This window comes from Nyctereutes procyonoides, unplaced genomic scaffold (assembly GCF_905146905.1).
Source record: "Nyctereutes procyonoides isolate TBG_1078 unplaced genomic scaffold, NYPRO_anot_genome, whole genome shotgun sequence".
NCBI classification, from domain to species: domain Eukaryota; kingdom Metazoa; phylum Chordata; class Mammalia; order Carnivora; family Canidae; genus Nyctereutes; species Nyctereutes procyonoides.
The window spans coordinates 18,293,415-18,315,825 of record NW_026575048.1 but is presented as its reverse complement, the minus strand read 5'-3'; the positions used below and the strand labels follow the sequence as shown (position 1 = coordinate 18,315,825).

At 45.9% G+C, this 22,411-nt stretch overlaps 2 protein-coding genes across 6 annotated transcripts in view; one reads left to right on the top strand and one right to left on the bottom strand.

Moving 5' to 3' along the window:
- Nucleotides 1-967, bottom strand: part of UBXN2A (UBX domain protein 2A) — a 40,545-nt gene extending 39,578 nt beyond the window's left edge. The window contains exon 1 of one of the 2 annotated variants that reach the window (XM_055327486.1): nt 771-967. The gene's annotated coding sequence lies outside the window, so the exon portion shown is untranslated. Of the gene's footprint in view, nt 1-529; nt 548-770 lie in introns of those variants that run through there. The other variant, XM_055327488.1, reaches the window with a different exon arrangement.
- Nucleotides 968-1,815: 848 nt separating this feature from the next.
- Nucleotides 1,816-22,411, top strand: part of ATAD2B (ATPase family AAA domain containing 2B) — a 168,182-nt gene continuing 147,586 nt past the window's right edge. Inside the window, exon 1 of one of the 4 annotated variants that reach the window (XM_055327103.1) lies at nt 1,816-1,909. In XM_055327103.1, coding sequence (XP_055183078.1) covers nt 1,898-1,909 — 12 coding nt within the window. In that variant the 5' untranslated portion in view covers nt 1,816-1,897. Of the gene's footprint in view, nt 1,910-13,696; nt 16,134-16,607; nt 17,049-22,411 lie in introns of those variants that run through there. The other 3 variants (XM_055327102.1, XM_055327101.1, XM_055327100.1) reach the window with 3 other exon arrangements.

Sequence of the window (22,411 nt, the reverse complement as noted above, 5' to 3'; positions counted from 1 at the left end):
CCCTAACGTTCCTTATTGCTAATAAGGAACCGCGAGCAAGAAGGAAAAGACGCGCGCACACAGATATTAAACATGGGAAACCGCGAACACGAAACCTACAAAAAAGAGTGTCATGGGAGGACTGGTGATGAAGCTACCTGAGAAATGGCCACCCCGAACAAACGCGCCTGGTGTTTCTGCTCAGTGCTCCTGCAGCGCTCGCCTTTGGAAATGCGGGCAGGGCCACCCGGGTGGCTCAGGTCCCGATCTCGGGGTCCTGGGATCGAGTCCCGCCTCGGCTCCCCTCCCCTTAGGGACGCTGCTTCTCCCTCTGCCTATGTCTCTGCCTCTCTGTGTCTCTCGTCAATAAATAAAATGAAAAGAAAAGAAAAAGAAAAAGAAAAGAAAAAAGAAAAGAAAAATGCGGGCATTTTGAGCGCGCCCGCCTCGAAGTCTCGGAGCGCCCCTGGAACCGAAGCCCTCCGCGGTGCCTGCACGGAGCTCCCACGCACGAAGCTGGCGCAGGCTGCAGGCCGGAGCCGGGGCTCACCTGAGGGGCCAGGGGTCTCGCCCCCGCCACTGTCCCCGCCGCCGCCGCCGCCGCCGCCGCCGGGGACACCGACACCGCCGGGGACACCGACACCGCGGGACCCGGGGCTCAGCCGAACGGAAACCGACTTCCGGGCTGAGCCCTGGCGCGACCCGGCGCGACCCCGCGCGCCCCGCCCGCCGGCCAGCGCGCGTCCCGGCGCCTCACCCCGCCGAACCAGGCACGGCCCCGGCGCACTCACCTCCGGGCGCGATCGCCTCGCGGCCTGGTCCTCCGTTGGCTCAGACACCGCGGGCGCCGCCGCCGCCGCCGCCGCCGCCGCCGGGCTGGAGCCCCCCTCACGCGGCGTGGGGGTGAGGGGGCGCCACCGCCCTCAGACCCGCGGAGGCTCGCGGGCCCGCGCCGCCGGGACCCGGCCCTCCCGCCTGCGTCTCCGCCGCGCGGCCGCCGCCGGGCGCCGAGCGCGCTCACCGCAGGCTCCGCGCAGACCCGAGAGCGCGCGCGGGGCGGGGGCGGGGGCGGGGGGCGGGGCCGGCCGGCGCCTCGGGCTCGGCGCGCGCGCTAATGGCGGCGGCCTGGTCCCTGCCGCCGGCCACGCCGCGGGCTGCCTTCTCACCCCGCGCCGAAATTGCTGGGAGCGAGGAGAGGGCTCCCCGAAGAACCCCGCGTCTACCTGCCTCCTCTTCAGCCTCCCATGGAGTCCGCGGACGGATTTCCCCGCATTCTGACGACGTCGAACTTACCCCGAGCCCCGTGATTCTGGGAAGCGCCGGTTAAGGAAACCCCCGCCCGCCGCACCCGTCCGTGCCGGGGGAGGCTTCCCTGCGAGGGCCCCGCCTTCGCGGTGTGGCTCAGCGGTGGCTCACGCGGACCCCCCTGTTCACCCAAGACCGTCGGCCACAGCGGCCCGGTTCCGCTCTTCGTTCTCGCCCACCGGGCTGGAGAGATGCCGGCGGCCGCGATCCGACCGAGCCTGGGTTACGCGGCTCCCCCCGGGGGCCCGCACTCTGACCCGCGCACACCCGCCCGACGCTCACCCCCGTGTGCGGTGGTGTCATCACTGCCACCCTCACCCGCCCCTCACACGCAGTTCGTTCTAGTCTTTGTTCACTTCTCCCTGTGAGAAGCGAGCCTTCTTCTTCTTCTTCTTTTTTTTTTTTTTGCCTGACCTTGGAGACCGTTGCCCATCTCCCGGTCAGAGTTCCCCCCTCTCGCTCTCCGCACCCCGTTGGAGGGGTCCTTTTCCCTCTTCTTCCTAACTCATGAAGCGACCCTAGTCTAGGTACCTCAGCCAGGCGCAGTCATGCACTAGTTGTCCTTTGGTGCCTGCCCTCATTTCACTTAGCGTTGTGTTTTCAAGGTTCATCCATGTTGGAGCAGGTATCAAAATTTCTTCTTTTTTTTCAAAGGTTTTATTTAGTTAGTTAGTTATTTTTGAGAATGAGCAGGGGGAGGGGCAGAGAGGGGGAGGGGCAGACGGAGGGAGAAGCTGAGTCCCTCCGGAGCTGGAAGCCTGACCTGAGGCTCTAACCCAGGGGCAAGGGCAAACTCAGACGCAAAACTGACTGAGCTACCCAGGCGCCCCAGAATTTATTCTTTTTTATGCTGAAAAGCATGTCGTCGTTGTATATATCACTTTTTGTTTATCAACTCATCTGCTGATGGACATTTGGATTGTTGCCACGTTTTGGCCATTGTGAAAAATGGGGCTGTGAGCATCTGCGTATAAGTAATTCTCTTCCTTCTGATTATTTTGTATATGCCTAGATGCGGAATTGCTGGATCACATGGGGTGTGAGTTTTTGAGGACCTGCGAAGCTGTTTTCCACAATCAGTACAGCATCATTTTTTTTTTTTAAGATCTTCTTTATTCATGAGAGGCACAGAGAGAGGCAGAGACATAGGCAGAGGGAGAAGCGGGCTCCTTGCAGGGAGCGGGATGTGAGACTCCAGCCTGTTACTGGATCACGCCCTGAGCCAAAGGCAGATACTCAACTGCTGAGCCACCCAGGCATCCCTGAGTACAGCATCTTAATATTCCCTTCAGCAATGCACAAGTATTCAGGTCTCTCCCTGTATCCTGGACAGCACTTACTATTTTCCAACATTAGGATGTTTTTTTTTAGTAGCCATCCTAATGGGTATGAAGTGGTTGGCATTCATTGTGGGTTTTTTTTATTTTTTATTTATTTATGATAGTCACAGAGAGAAAGAGAGGCAGAGACACAGGCAGAGGGAGAAGCAGGCTCCATGCACCGGGAGCCCAACGTGGGATTTGGGATTTGATCCTGGGTCTCCAGGATCGCGCCCTGGGCCAAAGGCAGGTGCCAAACCGCTGTGCCACCCAGGGATCCCCTCATTGTGGCTTTGATTTTTTTTTATTTTTTATTTTTTTTTATTTATGGTAGTCACAGAGAGAGAGAGAGAGGCAGAGACACAGGCAGAGGGAGAAGTGGGCTCCATGCACCGGGAGCCCGACGTGGGATTCGATCCCGGGTCTCCAGGATCGCGCCCTGGGCCAAAGGCAGGCGCCAAACCACTGCGCCACCCAGGGATCCCTGTGGTTTTGATTTTTATTTCTGGAGTGACTAGTGATGTGTTGAGCACTTTTTCATGTACTTTTAAGATTTTATTTATTTGAGAGAGAGCATGAGCGGGGGCGGGCAGAGGTAGAGATAGAGAAGCAAACTCCCCACTAAGCAGGGCTCCTGGTGCAGGGGGCTTGATCCAGGACCAGAACCTAGGATCATGACCTGAGCCAAAGGCAGATGCTTAATCAACTGAGCCACCCAGGTACCCTTTTTTGTGTGTGCTTCTTGACCATTTCTATATCTTTGGAGAAATAACTAATCAAGTCCTTTACCCATTTGTATGTATATATGTAAACTCTATGCCCAGCCTGGGGCTCAAACTCATGACCCTGAAATCAAGAGTCCCATGCTCTGTAAGCTGAGCCAGTGCCCCAGCCTTTGCCCATTTTAAAATAGGATTTTTTTTTAATTTTTTTAAATTTATTTATGATAGTCACACACAGAGAGAGAGAGAGGCAGAGACATAGGCAGAGGGAGAAGCAGGCTCCATGCAGGAAGCCCATGCGGGACTCCATCCTGGGACTCTGGGATCACTCCCTGAGCCAAAGGCAGACGCTCAACCACTGAGCCACCCAGGCGTCCCTGGTTTGGTTTTTTAGTGTCTTCTGGATATTAATTCCTTATCAGAGATGTGTTTTGCAAATATTTACTCCTATTCTGTGGGTTGTCCTTTCTTGTTGATAGTGTCCTTTGATGAACAAGTTTTAAATTTTGATGAGATTCAATTTATTTCTTGTTCCTTTTATTCCCTACACTTTTGGCAGCATATCCAAGAAACCATTGCCCAAATTCTGTGTCATGAAGGTTTTCCCCTGTTTTTTTTTTCCTAAGCATTTTATAGTTTTAATCTCTTACAGTAGGTGTTTGATGTGGTTTTTTTTAAGATTTATTTATTTAGGGATCCCTGGGTGGCGCAGCCGTTTGGCGCCTGCCTTTGGCTCAGGGCGCGATCCTGGAGACCTGGGATCGAATCCCATATCGGGCTCCCGGTGCATGGAGCCTGCTTCTCCCTCTGCCTGTGTCTCTGCCTCTCTCTCTCTCTCTGCGTGACTATCATAAATAAATAAATTAAAAAAAAATTAAAAAAAAAAAGATTTATTTATTTATTTATGATAGACATAGAGAGAGGAAGAGACACAGGAGGAGTGAGAAGCAGGCTCCATGCCAGGAGCCCGACATGGGACTCGATCCCAGGACTCCAGGATCTCGCCCCGGGCCAAAGGCAGGCGCTAAACCACTGAGCCACCCAGGGATCCCCTGATGCGTTTTGTATTTTTGAACATGGTGTAAAATAAGGGTCCAACTTCATTCTTTTGCATGTGTGTATAGTTTTTTTATTTTTTATTTTATTATTTATTCATGAGAGACACACGCAGAGAGAGAGAGAGAGAGAGAGAGAGAGAGAGAGGGAGGGAGGTAGAGACACAGGTAGAGGGAGAAGCAGGCTCCATGCAGGTTGCCTGATGTGGGACTTGATCTTGGATTTCCAGGATCAGGCCCTGGACTGAAGGCAGCGCCAAACCGCTGAGCCACCCAGGCTGCCCATATAATTTTTTAAGAACCATTTTTTGATAAGACTATCCCTTCCCTATACAATGGTCTTCAGATAAATACCACTCAGTTATGGTACAGAATTCTTTCAGCATGCTGCTGGATTTGGTTTGCTAGTATTCTGTTGAGGATTTTTGCATCTATGTTCATAAGGGATTTTGCTCTGTAGTTCTTTTATTGTGATATCTTTGTCTAGCTTTGGGATCAAGATAATGCTGGTATCATAGAATGAGTTAGGAAGTGTTTCCTCCTCTTCTGTTTTTCAGAGTATTTTGAGAAGGATTGGTGTCAATCCTTTCTTAAGTCTTTGGCAGAAGTGTGTAGTAGAACCTGTGAAATAATCTAATCCTGAGCTTTTCTTTGTCCGGAGGGTTTTGGTGACTGATTCAATCTTTTATTGTAGGTCTGTTCAGATTTTCCATTTCTTCTTGAGTCAGTTTTATTCATTTATGTGTTTCTAGAAATTTGTCTCATCTAGATTACCTAGTTGTCACACAATTGTTCATAACATTTTTTTTTATGATTCTTTGTATATCTATGAGGTTGGTAATAATGTTCTCTTTTTTCATGGTCAATCTAGCTAAAGTTTTGTCATTTATGTTACACTTGCAAGAACAAACTTTTGGTTTAATTGATTCTCTCCATTGTGTTTCTATTCCCTATTTTTTTAAATTTCTAATCTTTATTATTTCCTTCCTCCTACTGGCTTTGGGTTTTATTTGCTCTTCATCGAATTTCTTTTTTTAAGATTTTATTTATTTATTCATGAAAGACACAGAGAGAGGCAGAAACACAGAGGGAGATTCAGGCTCCTCACAGGGAGCCTGATGAGGGCCTTGATCCCAGGACCCTGGAATCATGCTCTGAGCCAAAGGCAGACACTCAACTGCTGAGCCACCCAGGCATGCCATCTCTGTTATCTTTTGGTTTGTTTATTTTTGAGTGCCAAAACCCACTTTTGTCTTTTTAGTTATAAGCTACTACAAGCTCCATAAGGATGCAAACTGAGTCATATATTGTTAGATATTCTCCAGAGCACTTTATATAGTAGCTATTTCACAGTTACATACTTGGGACAGTAAATCCTTCTTTTTTTAAAAAATTTTTATTTATTTATTTATGATAGTCACAGAGAGAGAGAGAGGCAGAGACATAGGCAGAGGGAGAAGCAGGCTCCATGCATCGGGAGCCCGACATGGGATTCGATCCCGGGTCTCCAAGATCGCGCCCTGGGCCAAAGGCAGGCGCCAAACCGCTGCGCCACCCAGGGATCCCCAGTAAATCCTTCTTGAATCAACATAGAAAGCTGATAGGTGACCCTTAGGAACCTGTTCCTGGTCCTACATCCCCTTTTCCAGTTGGCATCCCTTGCAACCATCCAGTTCAGATCATGAACACAATGATCATCCTTGAGCATTTGCCCTCCCTCAAGACGAATATCTAGGCTAGAGCTGTCCAATAGAACTTTTGGAAATGATGGAATTGTTCTGCACTGTCTAATACATTAACTGCTACCAACATTTTGCTACTGAATATTTAAAATATAGGTAGTATATCTGAGGGACTGGATTTTTGGTTTTTTAATTTAAATTAAGTAGCCATATATGGCTAGTAGTTATCACATTGGAGAGTACAGAATTCTAATGTTATCAATTCTGAATTTGTTCCATGATTCTATGTTTATTCAAAGTGTCATGCTTCTTAAAAATATAGACTCTTGGAACTCACCCCAAGATGATACTGATGGATCAGTATCATCTCTTCCCTGAGGACCTCCTTCTAGAGTTGCAGTATCTCACCTGAGCTCCATCAAAAGTAAAATGAAGAGCACCTGAGCAGCTCAGTCAGTTGAGCCTCAGACTTTTTTTTTTTTAAGATTTTATTTATTTATTAATGAGAGGCACAGAGAGGAAAGGCAGAGACACAGGCAGAGGGAGAAACAGGCTCCATATAGGGAGCCTGATGTGTACTCAATCCTGGTGCCCCAGGATCACACCCTCACCCAACCACTGAGCCATGCAGGTGCAGAGAGCCTCAGGCTTGATTTCAGCTCAAGTCATGATCTCAAGATTATAAGATCAAGCCCCACATCAGGCTCTGTGCTCACCAGGGAGTCTGCTTGAGATTCTCCCTCTCCCTCTCTGCCTCTCCCCCTACTCTTGCACACTTTCTTTCAAATAAAATCAATTTTTAAAAAAGATTTTATTTATTTATTCATGAGAGACAGAGAGAGAGAGAGAGAGAGAGAAGAGACAGACACAGGCAGAGGGAGAAGCAGGCTCCATGCAGGGAGCTTGAAGCGGGCCGCAATCCAGGTCTCCAGAATCACACCGTAGGCTGAAGGCAGCACTAAACTACTGGGCCACCCGGGCTGCCCCTAATTCAATCTTTAAAAATAAAATGTAAAAAACAAATAAAATGAAACCCAATTCTGTTATTGCTTATCCTTTCTATTGAATTTTTATATTCTATATCATTATTTCTGTTTTTATTTTTACTTTCTCCCAGCCTGTTACTTGCCTTGTAAAAAGGTGTCTCAGAAGTGTCTTTCAAAGAGCCCAACTAATCAACGTCTAGTTTATGTTTTTGTGTCCGTTGTAAGAAATCTTTGCCTACCCTTGGTCACAAACATTTTTTTTTAGGCTTTATTCTAAAAAAAAAAATTATCGGGACATCTGGGTGGCTCAGTGGTTGAGCGTCTGCTTTTGGCTCAGGGTGTGATCCTGGAGTCTTGGGATCAAGTCCCACATCAGGCTCCCTGCATGGAGCCTGCTTCTCCCTCTGCCTATGTCTCTGCCTCTCTGTGTCTCTAATGAATGGATAAATGAAATCTTTAAAAAAAAATTATCTTTTTAGCCTTGTGTTAAAGTCTATAATCAATCTGAAGTTAATCTTTATAATTAGTATTGAATAATGGCTGAGCTTTATTTATTTAGTTTTTTGCTTAGGGCTATGCAGTCTAGCAGAATTTATTGAAAAGTATCCTTTCAAAAAAAGAAAAGTATCCTTTCCCTGTTAATCATCTTGGCCTCTTGACAAAAATCAATTGACCATATGTGTGAATCTCTTTCTGGACTTTCTATTCATTTTCATTGAGCTATATGACTATTTACACACCCTGATTATTAGAACTTAATAGTAAGACTTAAAATGAGGTAGTGTATAGTGTAGTTTTCCAATTTTGTTTTTTCCCTGTTTAGGTGACTCTAGGTTCTTTGCATCTCCATGTAAATTTTAGATTCAGTTTCTTAACTTCTAAAATGTCTGCTGGGATTTTTCCTGGAGTTGGTTTGGCTCTGTTAATTAATTTGGGGGATGATTTTTGTCCTAATGATATGAAGTATCTGGTGAACATCTCCCCTTGTTAAGTTTTTCCTCAGTAACACTTTTTATTTTTCGGTATATCATTTTTCCATATATTTTGTTAAATTTATCACTACTATTTCAAACTATATCTAATTGGTTGTAAGTATAGAAATAATTTTTGTAAATTGATCTTCTATGCTATGACTTTGCTAAATTCATCTGTTAGTCCTACTAGGGCTTTTTGTTGTTATTGTTTTAGACTTCTTAGGATTTCCTATGAAATTATGAGATTATCATGTTTGCCTGTAAAGACAGTTGCTTCTTCCTTCTAAACTATACCTTTGCCAGGCCTGGATGGCTCAGTTGGTGGAGTATGCAACTCTTGATCTCGGGATTGGGTATAGACAATACTTTTTTTTAAAGATTTTTAATTTATTTATTCACAAGAGACAGAGAGAGAGAGAGAGAGGCAGAAACATGGGCAGAGGGAGAAGTAGGCTTCATGCAGGGAGCCTGACGTGGGACTCGATCCCGGGACTCCAGGATCACACCCTGGGCGGAAGGCAACCTCTAAACCTCTGAGCCACCCACGCGTTCCTATAGAGATTACTTAAATTAAAAAAAAAAACAAACTCTATATACCTTTTATTTATTTTTCTTTCTTTCTTTTTTTTTTAATTTATTTTTCTTTACTATTGCTTTGCCTGGGACTCCTAGTACAATGTTGAGTAGAAATGACTAAACATTCTTGCCACTTTCCTGAAATTAAGAGGAAAGCCATTCACTTTTCACCATTTGTTATTGTGTTAGCTATAGGACTTTTTATTCTTTTAAGATTTTATTTATTTATTCAGGAGAGACACAGAAAGAAAGAGGCAGAGACATAAACAGGCTCCATGCAGGGAGCCTGACATGGGACTCAATCCTAGGTCTCCAGATCCTAGGACTGGATTCTAGGTCTCCAGGATCACGCCCTGGGTTGAAGGCGGCGCTAAACCACTGAGCCACCTGGGCTGCCCCAGCGATAGGACTTTTTAGATGCTCTCTATAAGGTTGAGGAAGTTACCTACTAGGCCTACTTTCCAAAATGGTTAAAATCATGGATGGATGTTGAATTTGTCAAATGCTTTTTCTGAATCTAAGACGCCAAATGGATTTTCTTTATTATATTGATATGGTGAATTACATTGATTGTTTTAGTTTCAAATATTTAACCAATCTTGTGTTCTTGGGATAAATTTCATTTGGTCTTGATTTATCGTTCTTTTTGTATATTCATGGATTTGATTTGTTGTTGTTAGGAACTTTTGTGTTTCTATATATGAAAAGAATAACTGTGCTTTCTTTATGTTATTGCTTTCAGTATCAGGATAATGCTGACTTATAAATGAGTTGAGAAATGTTTCCTCTTCTATATTCTAACAGAATTGGTGTAAAATTGATATTACTTTTCTTTAAATATTGGATAGACTTCACCAGTGATGTTATCTGGGCCTGTTGTATTACTTGTAGGATAGTATTTACTTACATGTTTAATTTATTTAACCAATAATAGAGGTATTCAGGTTATTTAATTAATTAATTAATTAATTTATTTATTTTTAAATTTTTATTTATTTATGATAGTCACACACAGAGAGAGAGAGAGGCAGAGACACAGGCAGAGGGAGAAGCAGGCTCCACGCACCGGGAGCCCGACGTGGGATTCGATCCCGGGTCTCCAGGATCGCGCCCTGGGCCAAAGGCAGGCGCCAAACCACTGCGCCACCCGGGGATACCTAATTTATTTTTTTTATGAGTGAGTTTTCATAATTTCAGTTCAAGGAATTTATATACTTTGTGTTTTGGAACTTATTGGCATAAAGTTGTTTTATTTCTTGTCTGTTTAATGTTTTTGGCATAAGTTGGCAAATAGCAGCCCATGGGCCAGATCTACTCTGTGATCTGTTTGTGTATGCTGAGCTAAGAAAAGTTTTTTACATATTTAAAAGATTGTTAAAAAGCAAAAGACCAAAAACGAAACCAAAACAAAGAATATGTGTCAGAAACTATATGTGGCATGGAAAATCTGAAATACTTTATAAACTGGCCCTTTATAACAAGAAAGAATTCTGCTGACTCCAGGTCTATAAGATCTTGAGAGATGCTCACACTCTCATTCCTGAAATTTGTAATTTGATTCTTCTTCTTCTCCCTGCCCTCCCCCTCCCCTATCTTGACTGCTCTAGCCAGTGGCTTATCTTTTTTCTGTTTTCTTTTTTTAATTTTTTTTTGTTTTCTTTTTTTTTAATATTTTTTCTTTTTATAGGAATCAGCTTTTGATTTAATTGAATTTCTATATTGTTTTCTATTTTATTTTATTTATTTTTAAAGATTTTATTCATTTATTCATGAGAGACAGAGAGAGAGAGAGAAAGAGAGGCAGAGACACAGGCAGAGGGAGAAGCAGGCTCCATGAAGGGAGCCTGATGCAGGACTCTACCCTGGGGACTCCAGGATCATGCCCTGGGCTGAAGGCAGGCGCTAAACCACTGAGCCACCCAGGGATCCTGTTTTCTATTTTACTGTTTTATGATTTAATGTATATAATTTCCTTTCTTCTGCTTATGTGTAGTTTCTTTGAAATTCATGCAAGTGTTTGCATGTATCACTAATTAATTCCCATTTATTTATTTATTTATTTATTTATTTATTTATAAGGCCTTTATTTATTTATTAATGAGAGACAGAGAGAGAGGCAGAGACACAGGCAGGCAGAGGGAGAAGTAGGCTCCATGCAGGGAGCCGGACATGGGACTTGATCCTGGATCTCCGGATCAGGCCCTGGACTGAAGGGTGGCGCTAAACCACTGAGCCACCTGGGCTGCCCTGTCCAGAGGTTCTTTATACCTAACAGATTTGGTGAATTTAGGCTGTAAATCTGAGGACCACTTTGTTGTTTTGAATTCTCAAGGAATATGTTTTTTCCTCTTCATTCTTAGTTTATATGTTGGAAAAGCCAGTTTTCCTTGCAGTTTCCTGAGGATGAATGATGGGATGGTTGGCAGGTTTCTTTCTTTTTCTTTTTTAAATATTTTATTTTTTTTGAGAGAGAGAGCATAAGCAAGGGGTGAGACAGAGGGAGAATGAGAAGCAGACTCTCCACTGGGCAGGGAGCTTAAGGTTGGGCTTGGTCCCAAGATCCTGGGATCATGACCTGAGCCCAAGGCAGATACCTAACCTAATGAACCACCCAGGTACCCTGGCAGGATTATTTCTATTCATCCTTCTATTTAAGTGTATTCTTTTGTACCAGGATTTGGGAGGGGGACTGCATAGAACTCTGTAGCTTGAGCAGATTCTGGGCTTTGTCTTGTCCTTTTTTTTTTCTTTTTTTTTTAAAGATTTACTTTTTTAAAGATTTTATTTATTTGAGAGAGAGAGCATGACCAGTGGAGAGAGGGAGAAGCAGCTCCTGTTGAGCAGGGAGCCCGATGTGGGGCTCAATCCAGGACCCCAGGGATAGAGACCTGAACTGAAGGCAGATACTCAACTGACTGAGCCACACAGGTACCCCAATATTTATTTATTTTAGAAAGGGAGAGAGTGCACTCCAGCATGTGGTGAAGGAGTGGGGAGGGGCAGAGGGAGAGGGAGAGAGAATCTCAACCTGACTCCCCACTGAGCATGGAGCCCATTGTGGGGCTCAGTCCCACCACCTATGAGATAACAACCTGAACCAAAACCAAGAATTAAAGCTTAACCAACCCAGCCACCCAGGATGCCAGCCCGTCCTGTCTTTTCTCTACCCCGAAGACAGAAAAAATAGTTCAAGTTCACTGGGGTTGAGCAAATGCACTGAAAATGCTTACTACTGGTCTGGATTCCTGCAGTGACTGTTTTTGGTCTAAGTATTTTTTTGGTGTCTTGTCAGCTCATGTAGTTTTAAGCAAAGTTTAAAAACAGATTTTTATCTACTTTTTTCTCTGGTTCATAATGCAGAAAACGAGCAACTCTCATATTTTCTTCAAGCCTTCCTTTCTTTTGTCCATAATGTTCCCTTATTCTGTTTTGTGGTTCAAGATTCATCTTAGGGCTTTTCCCTAAGTCCCTGCTTGAATTAGTGGTCTGTGCCTCACTATCACATTGTATTACAGCTTGCTGGTTTTTTGCCTTTCATTCCCTCTTGTCTGTAAGTATTTTAGAGGGCCAGAACTATGTGTTATTGTTTTTATTTTTTTAATTTTTAAATTTACTTTTTAAGATTTTATTTATTCATGAGAGACACAGAGAGGCAGAGACAGAGGCAGAGGGAGAAGCAGGCTCCATGCAGGGACTCGATCCCCAGGACTCCAGGATCACACCCTAGGCAGAAGGCGGGGCTAAACCACTGAGCCACCCAGGCATTCCCTGTGTTGTTGTTTTTAAAACAAATTTCCCTATTTCCTGGCCTGGCAGAGTACCCAACAGGAGTTTGGGTCAAAGTAAACATTTGTTGATAGTAAATGGTACAGGTTATTTTTTTATTTTTAAAAAGATTTTATTGGGATCCTTGGGTGGCTCAGCGGTTTGGCGCCTGCCTTTGGCCCAGGGTGTGATCCTGGAGTCCTGGGATCGAGTTCCGCATCGGGCGGAGGGAGAAGCAGGCTCCATGCAGGGAGCCCAATGCAGGACTGGATCCAGGAACTCCAGGATCACGACCTGAGCCAAAGGCAGATGCTTAACTGCTGAGCCACCCAGGGATCCAAATGGCATAAATTATTGATATGGGATTGTTGAACTCAACAGTGAAGAAAGAATTCTTGAGACATTTTACAGTGCAAAAAAAGTGTTTTTATTTTAGCACAGGGACATGACCTGTGGGCAGAAGGCTGCATTGTGATTGTGAGGAGTAACTAATTATATAGGACTTTTTATCCCTATGGAGGTGAAGATGACATTAGGGCTCCAGGATATGGAATCTATAAGTTTATAGAGGTTTATTTATTAAGATCATTTTTCTTTTCCTTTCTTTAAAAAAGATTTATTATTTACTTCTGAGGTGGAGAGGGGCAGGAGAGGGAGAGTCCCATGTGGACTCCGTGCTGAGCAAGGAGCCCAAGGTAGGACTTGATCTTAAAAGCCTGAGATCAAGATATGAGCCAAAACCAACACTCAGACACCCAACCACCTGTGCCCCTTTCTTTTCTTTTTAAATTAATTATTTTAAAAGATTTTATTTATTCACGAGAGACAGAAAGAGTGAGAGAGAAGGAGAGAGAGAAAGGCAGAGACACAGGCAAAGGGAGAAGCAGGCTCCCTGCAGGGAGCCTAAGGCGGGACTGGATCCTAGACTCTGGAATCAGGCCCTGAGCTGAAGGCAGAGGCTCAACCACTGAAGCACCCAGGCGTCCCCCTTTCTTTTCTTTTTTTTAAAGTTTTATTTAATTCTACATCCAACATGGGGCTTGGGACACCTGGGTAGCTCAGCAGTTGAGCCTCTGCCTTTGGCTCAGGGCGTGGTTCCAGAGTCCAAGGATCAAGTCCTGCCTCCAGCTCCCTGAATGGAGCTTGCTTCTCCCTCTTCCTGTGTCTCTGTGCCTCTGTCTCTCTCATGAATAAATAAATAAAATCTTAAAAAAAATCTACATCCAACGTGGGGCCAGAAGTTTTTGTATTCTTAATTCTTGCAGGGGTGTGGGCGGCAGTGATAAACCTTTTATTTTTTATTTTTATTTTTTTTAGTGATAAACCTTTTAGGAAAATAATTGTTTCATTGTAACTGTGCCTTAGATCTATCTGGATAAGGTCATCCAAATCATGACCCCAAATCAAGAGTCATATGCTCCTCTGAGTGACCCAGCCAGGTGCCCCCAAATTGTATTTTTCTTCATTAAGACAGCTACAAACTATAGAAGTTCGTGTCCCATGTGGCTAGTATATTTATCAGTTGACCATTTGTTTTTCCCCTGCGTTTGTTCTTAGGCAGTGACTAGTGCCTGAGGAATGTTATATATGTATATATACATGTATCCTACCTTAAGGGGTGAGGGTGGGGAGATTGTGAGCTGTCAGCTTGTGTTTTGCCCTCAGCGTGCCTTTTGCTCTCTCAGCAGGTTTAATAGCCCCAGTCATAGCCCCGCTTTCTCAACTTAGGACCATTCAAACAAACACAGAAACAAAACAAGGAGGAAGTACACAAATCCTTTTTATCCTAATTTGCATGACATACACCTCTTCAGGACACTTTATATACAACTGAAAACCAGCCTCTTTCTGTAGGAAAACTGTTTATTCTCTTGAGTGATCTCATTCATAGCTAACTGATGCAGGAAAACCAGATCTGGTTCCATTATGCGGTCTCCACAACCATGAGGTGGGTTTTAAGTGGTGGGTGATCATGTTGTAATTTAATGTAACCGGCCTTTGCCTGCTTCCTGGAATCCGTACTTCTTTCCAAACAGAAAAATTACCTCCATTCTCAGTGCTGGATGAAGTTTTGTTGAAGGACCGGGCAGTCGGATGGCCAGAAAGCTCTTAGTTGCTGCAGCTTGGGTATTTTTATAGGATTTTTCTTGAGCCTTCTACTTTTCTTACTGCAGCAAACAGGAAGAACTCATGCCCAATGAACATCAGGTGCTCTATTGCTTACGTACCACGAATTTTGGTGAAATTAATTTCTACTCTACTGGAGAGCTTTTCACATGGTCTTAATCTTTGAAAGTTAAATCACAAATGTTGTATTTTGTGTTCAGCTTTTTTTCTTTCTTTTTTTTTTTTTTTAAGATTTACTTCTTTATTTACTCATGAGAGACAGAGAGAGGCAGACACAGGCAGAGGGAGAAGCAGGCTCGCAGCCTGACTGACGTGGGACTCCGCCGTACCCGGGATCACGACCTGAGCCAAGGCAGAGGCTCAATCGCGGAGCCACCCAGGCGTCCCTCAGCTTTTTGTATTCTCAATTCTTGCGGGGGTGCGGGCGCCAGTGATAAAGAAACCTTTTGGGGAAAGAATTGTTTCATTGTAACGGGGCCTTAGCTCTATCTGGATAAGGTCATAGAAAACCAGCCTTTCTTGCTTTGTTGACGGACGTTTCTCCTTTCCGGAACTTCTCCTGTGCCCAAAGCTGCTCGGATCTGTTTTGCCGCAGTCTCACTTACACAGCCTCGCAAAGCGCGAGTCAAGTTCGCTGTCCTGCCTCAGGTACCTGCGGGGCTCCAGCTGGGGTCACGGCGCCCTGGTCCTCCCCGGCCCCCGTCGATCTTCCGCCTTTGCCGGTCGTTCCTTGCTGCATCCGGACCATCCGGGGCGACGCTGGGGCTGCTACGGCCCTCGAGCTCGGCAGGGCGTGAGCGGCGCCGAGTCAAGCGCGGCGCCCCAGCCGGTCCCGGCGCCCTTCCTGGCTATTCCCATCCCCCTCCTGGACGCCCGGCCAGACCTGGGAACCATAGAGAGCTCGCACAGCCCAGAGCGTCCCTCCCCCGCTCCCCCGGCCGCCGAGCGCTGACGCCGCGCCGCTGGGCGGGGCCTACGGAGGGGCCGCGGGAGAGGCGGGGGAAGCGGCCCGGAGGAGGGCTGGCCGGCCCTGCAGCGCCCCGCAGCGGCCGCGGCCGGAAGCGGTCTCGTCGGCCCTGCGGCGCCGGATCCCTGACGCACGGAGCTCGAGAGCGAGAACGGGAGAGAAAGGGGCAGAAATGGCGGCTCCGCTCGGCTCCCGCTGAGGAGGGCGAAGCCGGTGGAGGGTCTGAGCTGCCGGCCGGGGGCACCGCTGGCGCTTCCCGCGTTCGGCCTTCTCGCGCCTACTTGTCCTCCTCTGCCCGACTCGCCTGTCGTCGGCGACGCTGCGCAGAGTGCGGGTGGGCTCGCGTCTCCCGGCCCGGCTCCGCTGGCCCTGCCTGCCCGGCCGGCGCCGGCCTTCCTCGGCTCCCCGGGCGCGGCGGGCGCGGGGTGGACCCCGTCCCCCTGGCCGCACCATGGTGAACACCCGGAAGAGCTCTCTGCGTCTCCTCGGGTCCAAGTCGCCCGGGCCCGGGCCCGGGCCTGGGCCTGGGGCCGGAGCGGAGCCTGGGGCGACCGGAGGCAGCAGCCATTTCATCTCGTCTCGGACCCGCTCCTCCAAGACCCGCGCCGCCAGCTGCCCGGGCGCCAAGGCCGGGGGGAGCGGCGGCGCCGGCGGCGGCGCTCTGGAGGAGGCCCGGGTAAGAGCGCGGCGGCCGGGGCCGGGGCCGGGGCGGCGGGGGCCGGGGCCGGGGCCGGGGCGGCGGGGGCCGGGGCGGCGGGGGCCGGGGCGGCGGGGGCCGGCGCGGCCGCCGGGGCTTTGTCTGGCCGGGTCGGGGCGGGCAGCCTGCGGCGCGGAGCGCTCGGGCGGCCGGAGCCGGGTGTGCGGGCGCGGCGGCCGCGGCGGCCGCGGCTCCCGGCCGGGCAGGGCTGCGCCGCCGCGCTGCTCCGGCTCTTTTGTGTGGAGAGCAGGACCCGGGTCTTGGGGAGAGGGCTGGGGCGGGGGGGCGGGGGGGCGGGGGCGTCCGGGCGGCCGGCGTCCCGGGTCCTCGCCCGGCCTCGGCCTCGGCCTCGGAGGGGAGCGAGCGGCAGGCAGCCGGAGCGAGGGGCCGGGCGGCCGCCAGGGCCGGGGAGGGAGGGGAAGAAGCCAAAGTTTTCCGCGGTGCCAGCCTCCCCGCGAGCGTGTCCGCTCCCGCCGCCGTCTGACCCCGGCTCACTCTCACTGTCGAGAGGTCGGGGGTGGTGCGAGTTGGTGAGGAAGCGAGCCGAGAGCTCCGGTTGGCAGCCGGGCGGGAATGCCGAGGGGAAAGTTTGTGGCTGCTCGGACACCGAACTTCAGGAACAGAAACCGGCGCTGCCGCTTGTCCGGGCGGGAGAAGGCTCCGGGTGCAGCGGGACCCCGTGGCCGCAGGACCCGGCAGCGGGCCCGCCGCGGTTCCCGCCGCGGTTCCCGCCGGCACCGAGAGCCTTGGGCCGCCACGGGGGCTCGTCCCGCCCCGCGGTCCCGGCTGCCCCCGCTGCCCCGGCTGCCCCCGCTGCCCCCGCTGCCCCCCAAGTGCCCAAGAGCCTGGTCGCTCGGACGTCCGCGTTTCTGGTGCGGGACTGGTCGAGAAAAGGTGAATTCAGCCACCATCGTCGCCCGGTCGCCAGCGTGACATTCGGCGAAGGCCGTGTGATTTAGTGATTTCAAAGAAGCGGTTGGTTGAGAGACCTTGACCTTTTGTCATAAAACTCCGAGCTAAGCACTTGTTTTGTCCCTTTAAGGGAGTTGATCTAAGTTCGTGTTAGGAGGTTGGTTACGAATCCAGAAAAGAGTATCTGCCTCTGTCTTGGCAAGAGGCTAATTTACGAAGAGTAATTTGGCCGGTCATTGCCAGCCATTTAAAATGCCCCTTTGAATCCACACCATTTTGTTGCTCTTGCGGGAGAACAGCGTTTTATTTTCTGTGGGGTCTACGAGATCATGGCTTGTGTGTGTGCTTTTTCTGTCTCCTGCTGTTCTGACGCTGATCAGAATGCACTGACGCAGATCATGTGTTTTACTGCCCTGTCCTGAAATCTGTATGCTGTATCTTTGAAAATATATTTGGCTTTTATTTTGACAAAAGTCTGGTAAGTATTTGTAAGACTGTCTGGTTAGTAGACTATTTTGGGGGCTAACAGATCTCTTAGGTTCGAATAAGAAAGCTAAATCTGAAAGTTGTACAAACTACTTAGAATAATTGCCCGGAAAACTTGGCTTTTTTTTTTTTTTCTAGAAATTATTCCAAAAGCGTACAGGCTTTTTGACTTTCTGAAGCTAACATATATTTTAAAATTAAAGTGAATTTAAGAAAGGTCTTCTACACCTAAGTACAAATACAATGTTTAGAGTATAAGCACTTAATTGTAGTATAATAGTACGAATGCCTACTCTATTAGAGCAGTGTCAGTTCATCCGAAGCAATTAGCTCATCTGTCACTGATCAGTTTGTGGTCCCATTTTTGAGTTCATGGATATCATGCTGTCCTTACCCCCTGAGGAATAAGGTGAAGTAATTTGTCAAGCAGCTGTTATGGCGATGTTAAAAGGCAAGGAATCAATAATCTAATGTAGAAATGCATGTTTGGTAGCTTCTAAATTGCTTGAGGAATGAAAGATACTAGAGGTTTTTCTAGAAGGATACTAATGAAACTTTGTTTCAAGGTTCCTTTTAAAAATGCTTTAAAAGGCCGTAAATAACAGGCTGATGAAAATTTACTTTATATGTTTTTCACTTTTAAGAAGACTTGTCTTCTGGCTGTGGTAGATGATAGATCTAATGGCTTTCTCTGAAAAATTTAAGAGATTTACTAATCCTGTGATTGGTCCTTTAAAAGGGGATAAGTTTATAATTCAGAATTTGTTAAGTTTATGGGACTACATATTTATGAACCAATTTCTGTATATTTCTTTGTGAATATTCCTAAAGTGAGTTGATTTGAGTCTGGTAAAATCTTTTTAAGTTCCTTTTGTGAATGATAAGAATTTAGTCTCTTTGGTGTATCTAAAGGCACTTTTTCTTTGGGTTTTTAGACCTTTGTTAGTGTCTATAAAAACTTAATGGAAAATGGTTTGTGCTCTTGCTTTAGGAGACCCTTATTTTTGTAGGAAGAAAATTATTTTTCTTTATAAGATACATAGTTGAGGGATCCCTGGGTGGCGCAGCGGTTTGGCGCCTGCCTTTGGCCCGGGGCGCGATCCTGGAGACCTGGGGTTGAATCCCACGTCGGGCTCCCTGCATGGAGCCTGCTTCTCCCTCTGCCTGTGTCTCTGCCTCTCTGTCTCTCTCTGTGTAACTATCATGAATAAATAAATAAAATCTTAAAAAAAAAAAGATATATAGTTGAGGAAGTCCTCCTTTTTCTTCTTCTTTTTTTTAATTTATTTACGATAGCCCGACGTGGGATTCGATCCCGGGATTCCAGGATCGGGCCCTGGGCCAAAGGCAGGCGCCAAACCGCTGCGCCACCCAGGGACCCCCTTTTTCTTCTTTTGTGTTACATTCTTCACTTTGCACTTGATGCTGATTTCTACCCCCCTCCAAGCCTCCCAGGATTCTTTTTTTTTTTTTTTTTATTTCATGAACTGTGTTTATAGAGTTTTTCATTTGCTTTAAAAAGCCATAAGACCATGAGCTGTGCTTATAATTTTGCCTTTTCCCCAAGTATGTGTAGAATGGGGAAATAAACATATGATACATTCTGTAGGTTATTGCAATGATTTTCTTGTGCCCACACTTTTTAAATGTCAAGCTGACTTATGCAGTTAGTTGTAATTACTCTCATATCTAGCTTTTTTTGTTTAGTATGTATGAAGTTTGACCTCTTTTAGGTCAGTTAATCTGATGATCAGTAATTAGCATTTGCTCTACTAAAGAGTCACTCTCAGCAAACAAACTAATATTGTATTCACAGAATTGGAAAGCAGTTTTTGAAAAATATTTCAGCTTTTTTTTTTTTTAAACTTCTGCTAGGCCTGTTTGCTTCATCACTAGCTTTTTGTACTTTTTGAGAAGGTTATATAATACTTTGAGTCCGTATCTTAGTGGAGAGGGTTAAAATAAGTATATTGAGTAACTTTATAGGTAAACTTGCTTTATCTTAATTTCACCAAAAAAATCTGTGAATCTTATAATATGCTCTTTTATCACTTTGTACTTATTCTTTTCCAATACTCATGTATTTACCAACATAATACAAGCAGAGTAGCCAGGAAGTTGATGGTTCAACATAGAAAAGGAGTCTGAGAGCAAAATGCAATAATGTATTTAACTCTCAGATGAGTAGGGAAAAGTGCAAGTTCTTCAGAGTAGAGCAAGTTTTTCCTTATATGTATCAAGGTCTTGAATAATGTGTTAAAGTGTGTCCCCTGTCACAGTTTTGAACCAGAGAAGCTCTGTGGTGACCAACTGAAAATGTAACTTAAATTCAATTACTGGCCATTTCTGTAGTCTGGATATTCAGACTTGCAGTTTTTAAGGTCACAGATTAAACTGACAACACCTGTAGAAGTGAGTGCATATTAATTAATACTTTAAACCATTTTCCCTGGTCAGTACTCTTTGTAATCATTCTTTGGTAAGTCCCTGATTACATGTCTCCTAAATACCTAATTATAGATAAACCTATAGCCTCTGGAAACCAGCTGGACAGGTGGTAGGATTACTACTTGTTAGGAGAACTATGGACCAAACCGAGTGGCTTCACCTGAATGGAGAGGACTCCCATCTCTTCAACCATCCACTTCAGAGAAGTGCTGTATTACTTTGAATTGTATATTTGGGATTTCTCTTACACAATGAAATTTCGTTTGTGTGCACTGCCGATTTGATTTCTTGATATTTGGGTTCTTGGTCTTTTATTGGACATACTAATATTTGTTATGCCTCTGCTGTGGGAGGACTTTGTGAAAAATAAGTCATTGAGTAAAAGGCATTTGGGACTTTTGGATTAAAAGCTTCTATGAAAGTACGAAGGGGGAGGGATCCCTGGGTGGCGCAGCGGTTTGGCGCCTGCCTTTGGCCCGGATCCCTGGGTGGCGCAGCGGTTTGGCGCCTGCCTTTGGCCCAGGGCGCGATCCTGGAATCCCAGGATCGAATCCCACGTCAGGCTCCCGGTGCATGGAGCCTGCTTCTCCCTCTGCCTGTGTCTCTGCCTCTCTCTCTCTCTGTATGACTATCGTAAATAAATAAATAAATAAATAAATAAATAAATAAATAAATAAATAAATAAATAAATAAATAAAAAAAAGAAAGTACGAAGGGGGAAAAAACCCATACATAAAATGTTGTATCTAAATATAAGTTAGACAGTTTTACAGAGGTACATTGTGTGTGGGTTACGTCAAATGATAGAAAAGGCATCTAAATTAGTTACTAGGCTGTAACTTGTTAGATACCTTGAGTATATATATGCTGCAAGATTCTAAACTTCAGATGCTTTTGAGCTCTAAGTATTGTACGATTTTGTTTTCACTTTTAGATTGTATTCTAGTTTTATTTGGAGGTAGAATATATACCTTTGGTTAAAATTTTTCTCCCTTGGGGAAGCCTGGCTGGCTTAGTTTGGAGAGCATATAATTCTTGATGTCGGGGTCATAAATTCAAGCCCCATGTTGGAGGTAGAACTTACTTAAAGAAATTCTTTCCTAGACTTTTTTTTTTTTTTATTGGAATAGCCTATAACCTCCACGAAGGTAGGCACTATATCTTATTTTTGCCCAATTGCTATATTCCTAGGGCTCTTTTGACACAGCATCTGACATGGAGAAGATGCGTAATATCTGTTAATGAATAGCATATTAAGGAGCCAATTATTGTTACTTTTAAAAGATTTTATTTATTTATTCATGAAAGACACAGAAAGAGAGAGGCAGAGACACAGGCAGAGGGAGAAGCAGGCTCCATGCAGGGAGCCCAGTGCGGGACTCGATCCCAGGACTCCGGGGATCATGACCTAAGCTGAAGGCAGACAGGCAGACGCTTAACTGCTGAGCCACCCAGGCGTCCCGAGGAGCCAATTATTTTCTGAAAATAATGATGACTGGACTTTGAGAATAGAATATTAAAAAAACAAAACACAGTCCCTACCTCTAGGGGTGTTACGTATTAACAAGCCAAGTCAGTTCAAAGTAAGGGCTAAATGAATGACGTAGATTCTCAATGGGATGAGTTCTAATCCTTTACTCAATTTTTTTTTTTAAGATTTTATTTATTTATTCATGAGAGACACAGAGAGAGGTAGAGACACAGGCAGAAGGGGAAGCAGGCTCCACACCGGGAGCCTGAGGTGGGACTGGATCCGTGGACTCCAGGATCATGCCCTGAGCCCAAAGCAGAAGCTCAACTGCTGAGCCACTCACGTGTCCCCCTTTACTCAGTGTTTGGAGTAGAAATCTTTGATGTTCTTTAAAGACGAAATGGTCATTTACAGCTGTATCCTGAGTGCCTACAGTATTGTCTGCCAAACATAGTACTCAGTAAATAATTTTTGAGTGAATGAATGGAGCGTATGCTTTATTTTCAATTACTTTCAGGTTGATGATCTTCATAGTCATTGCATTTTGCTCTTCTGCCCATTGGTGGTATCCTAATAAGGAGAAGAGTAAACTAGGGTTTATTTAACATCTCACGCTAGGTGTTTAATGCCATCTCATTTAATCCCTGCAACCCTGTAAGACAGATGATGGTACCCTCCCATTTTACAGTTGAGGAAACGAGTTGTCAAAGAGGCTAAATGGCCTATGGAAGACCAAATAGCTAATAAGTAATAAGTAATATTAAGTAGGTAATAAGTAGATTCAATATTGAAATCTAATTCTGTCTTTTCTATTTGTATATCTTACTGTCTCATCTGTATTTATCCCTACTTTTTGATGTTGTTCAAACATACTTTCCACACATATCTGGAAAAGCAAAAAAGGTGGCTGTTATACAGTCAGGGAATACTCTATGAACTG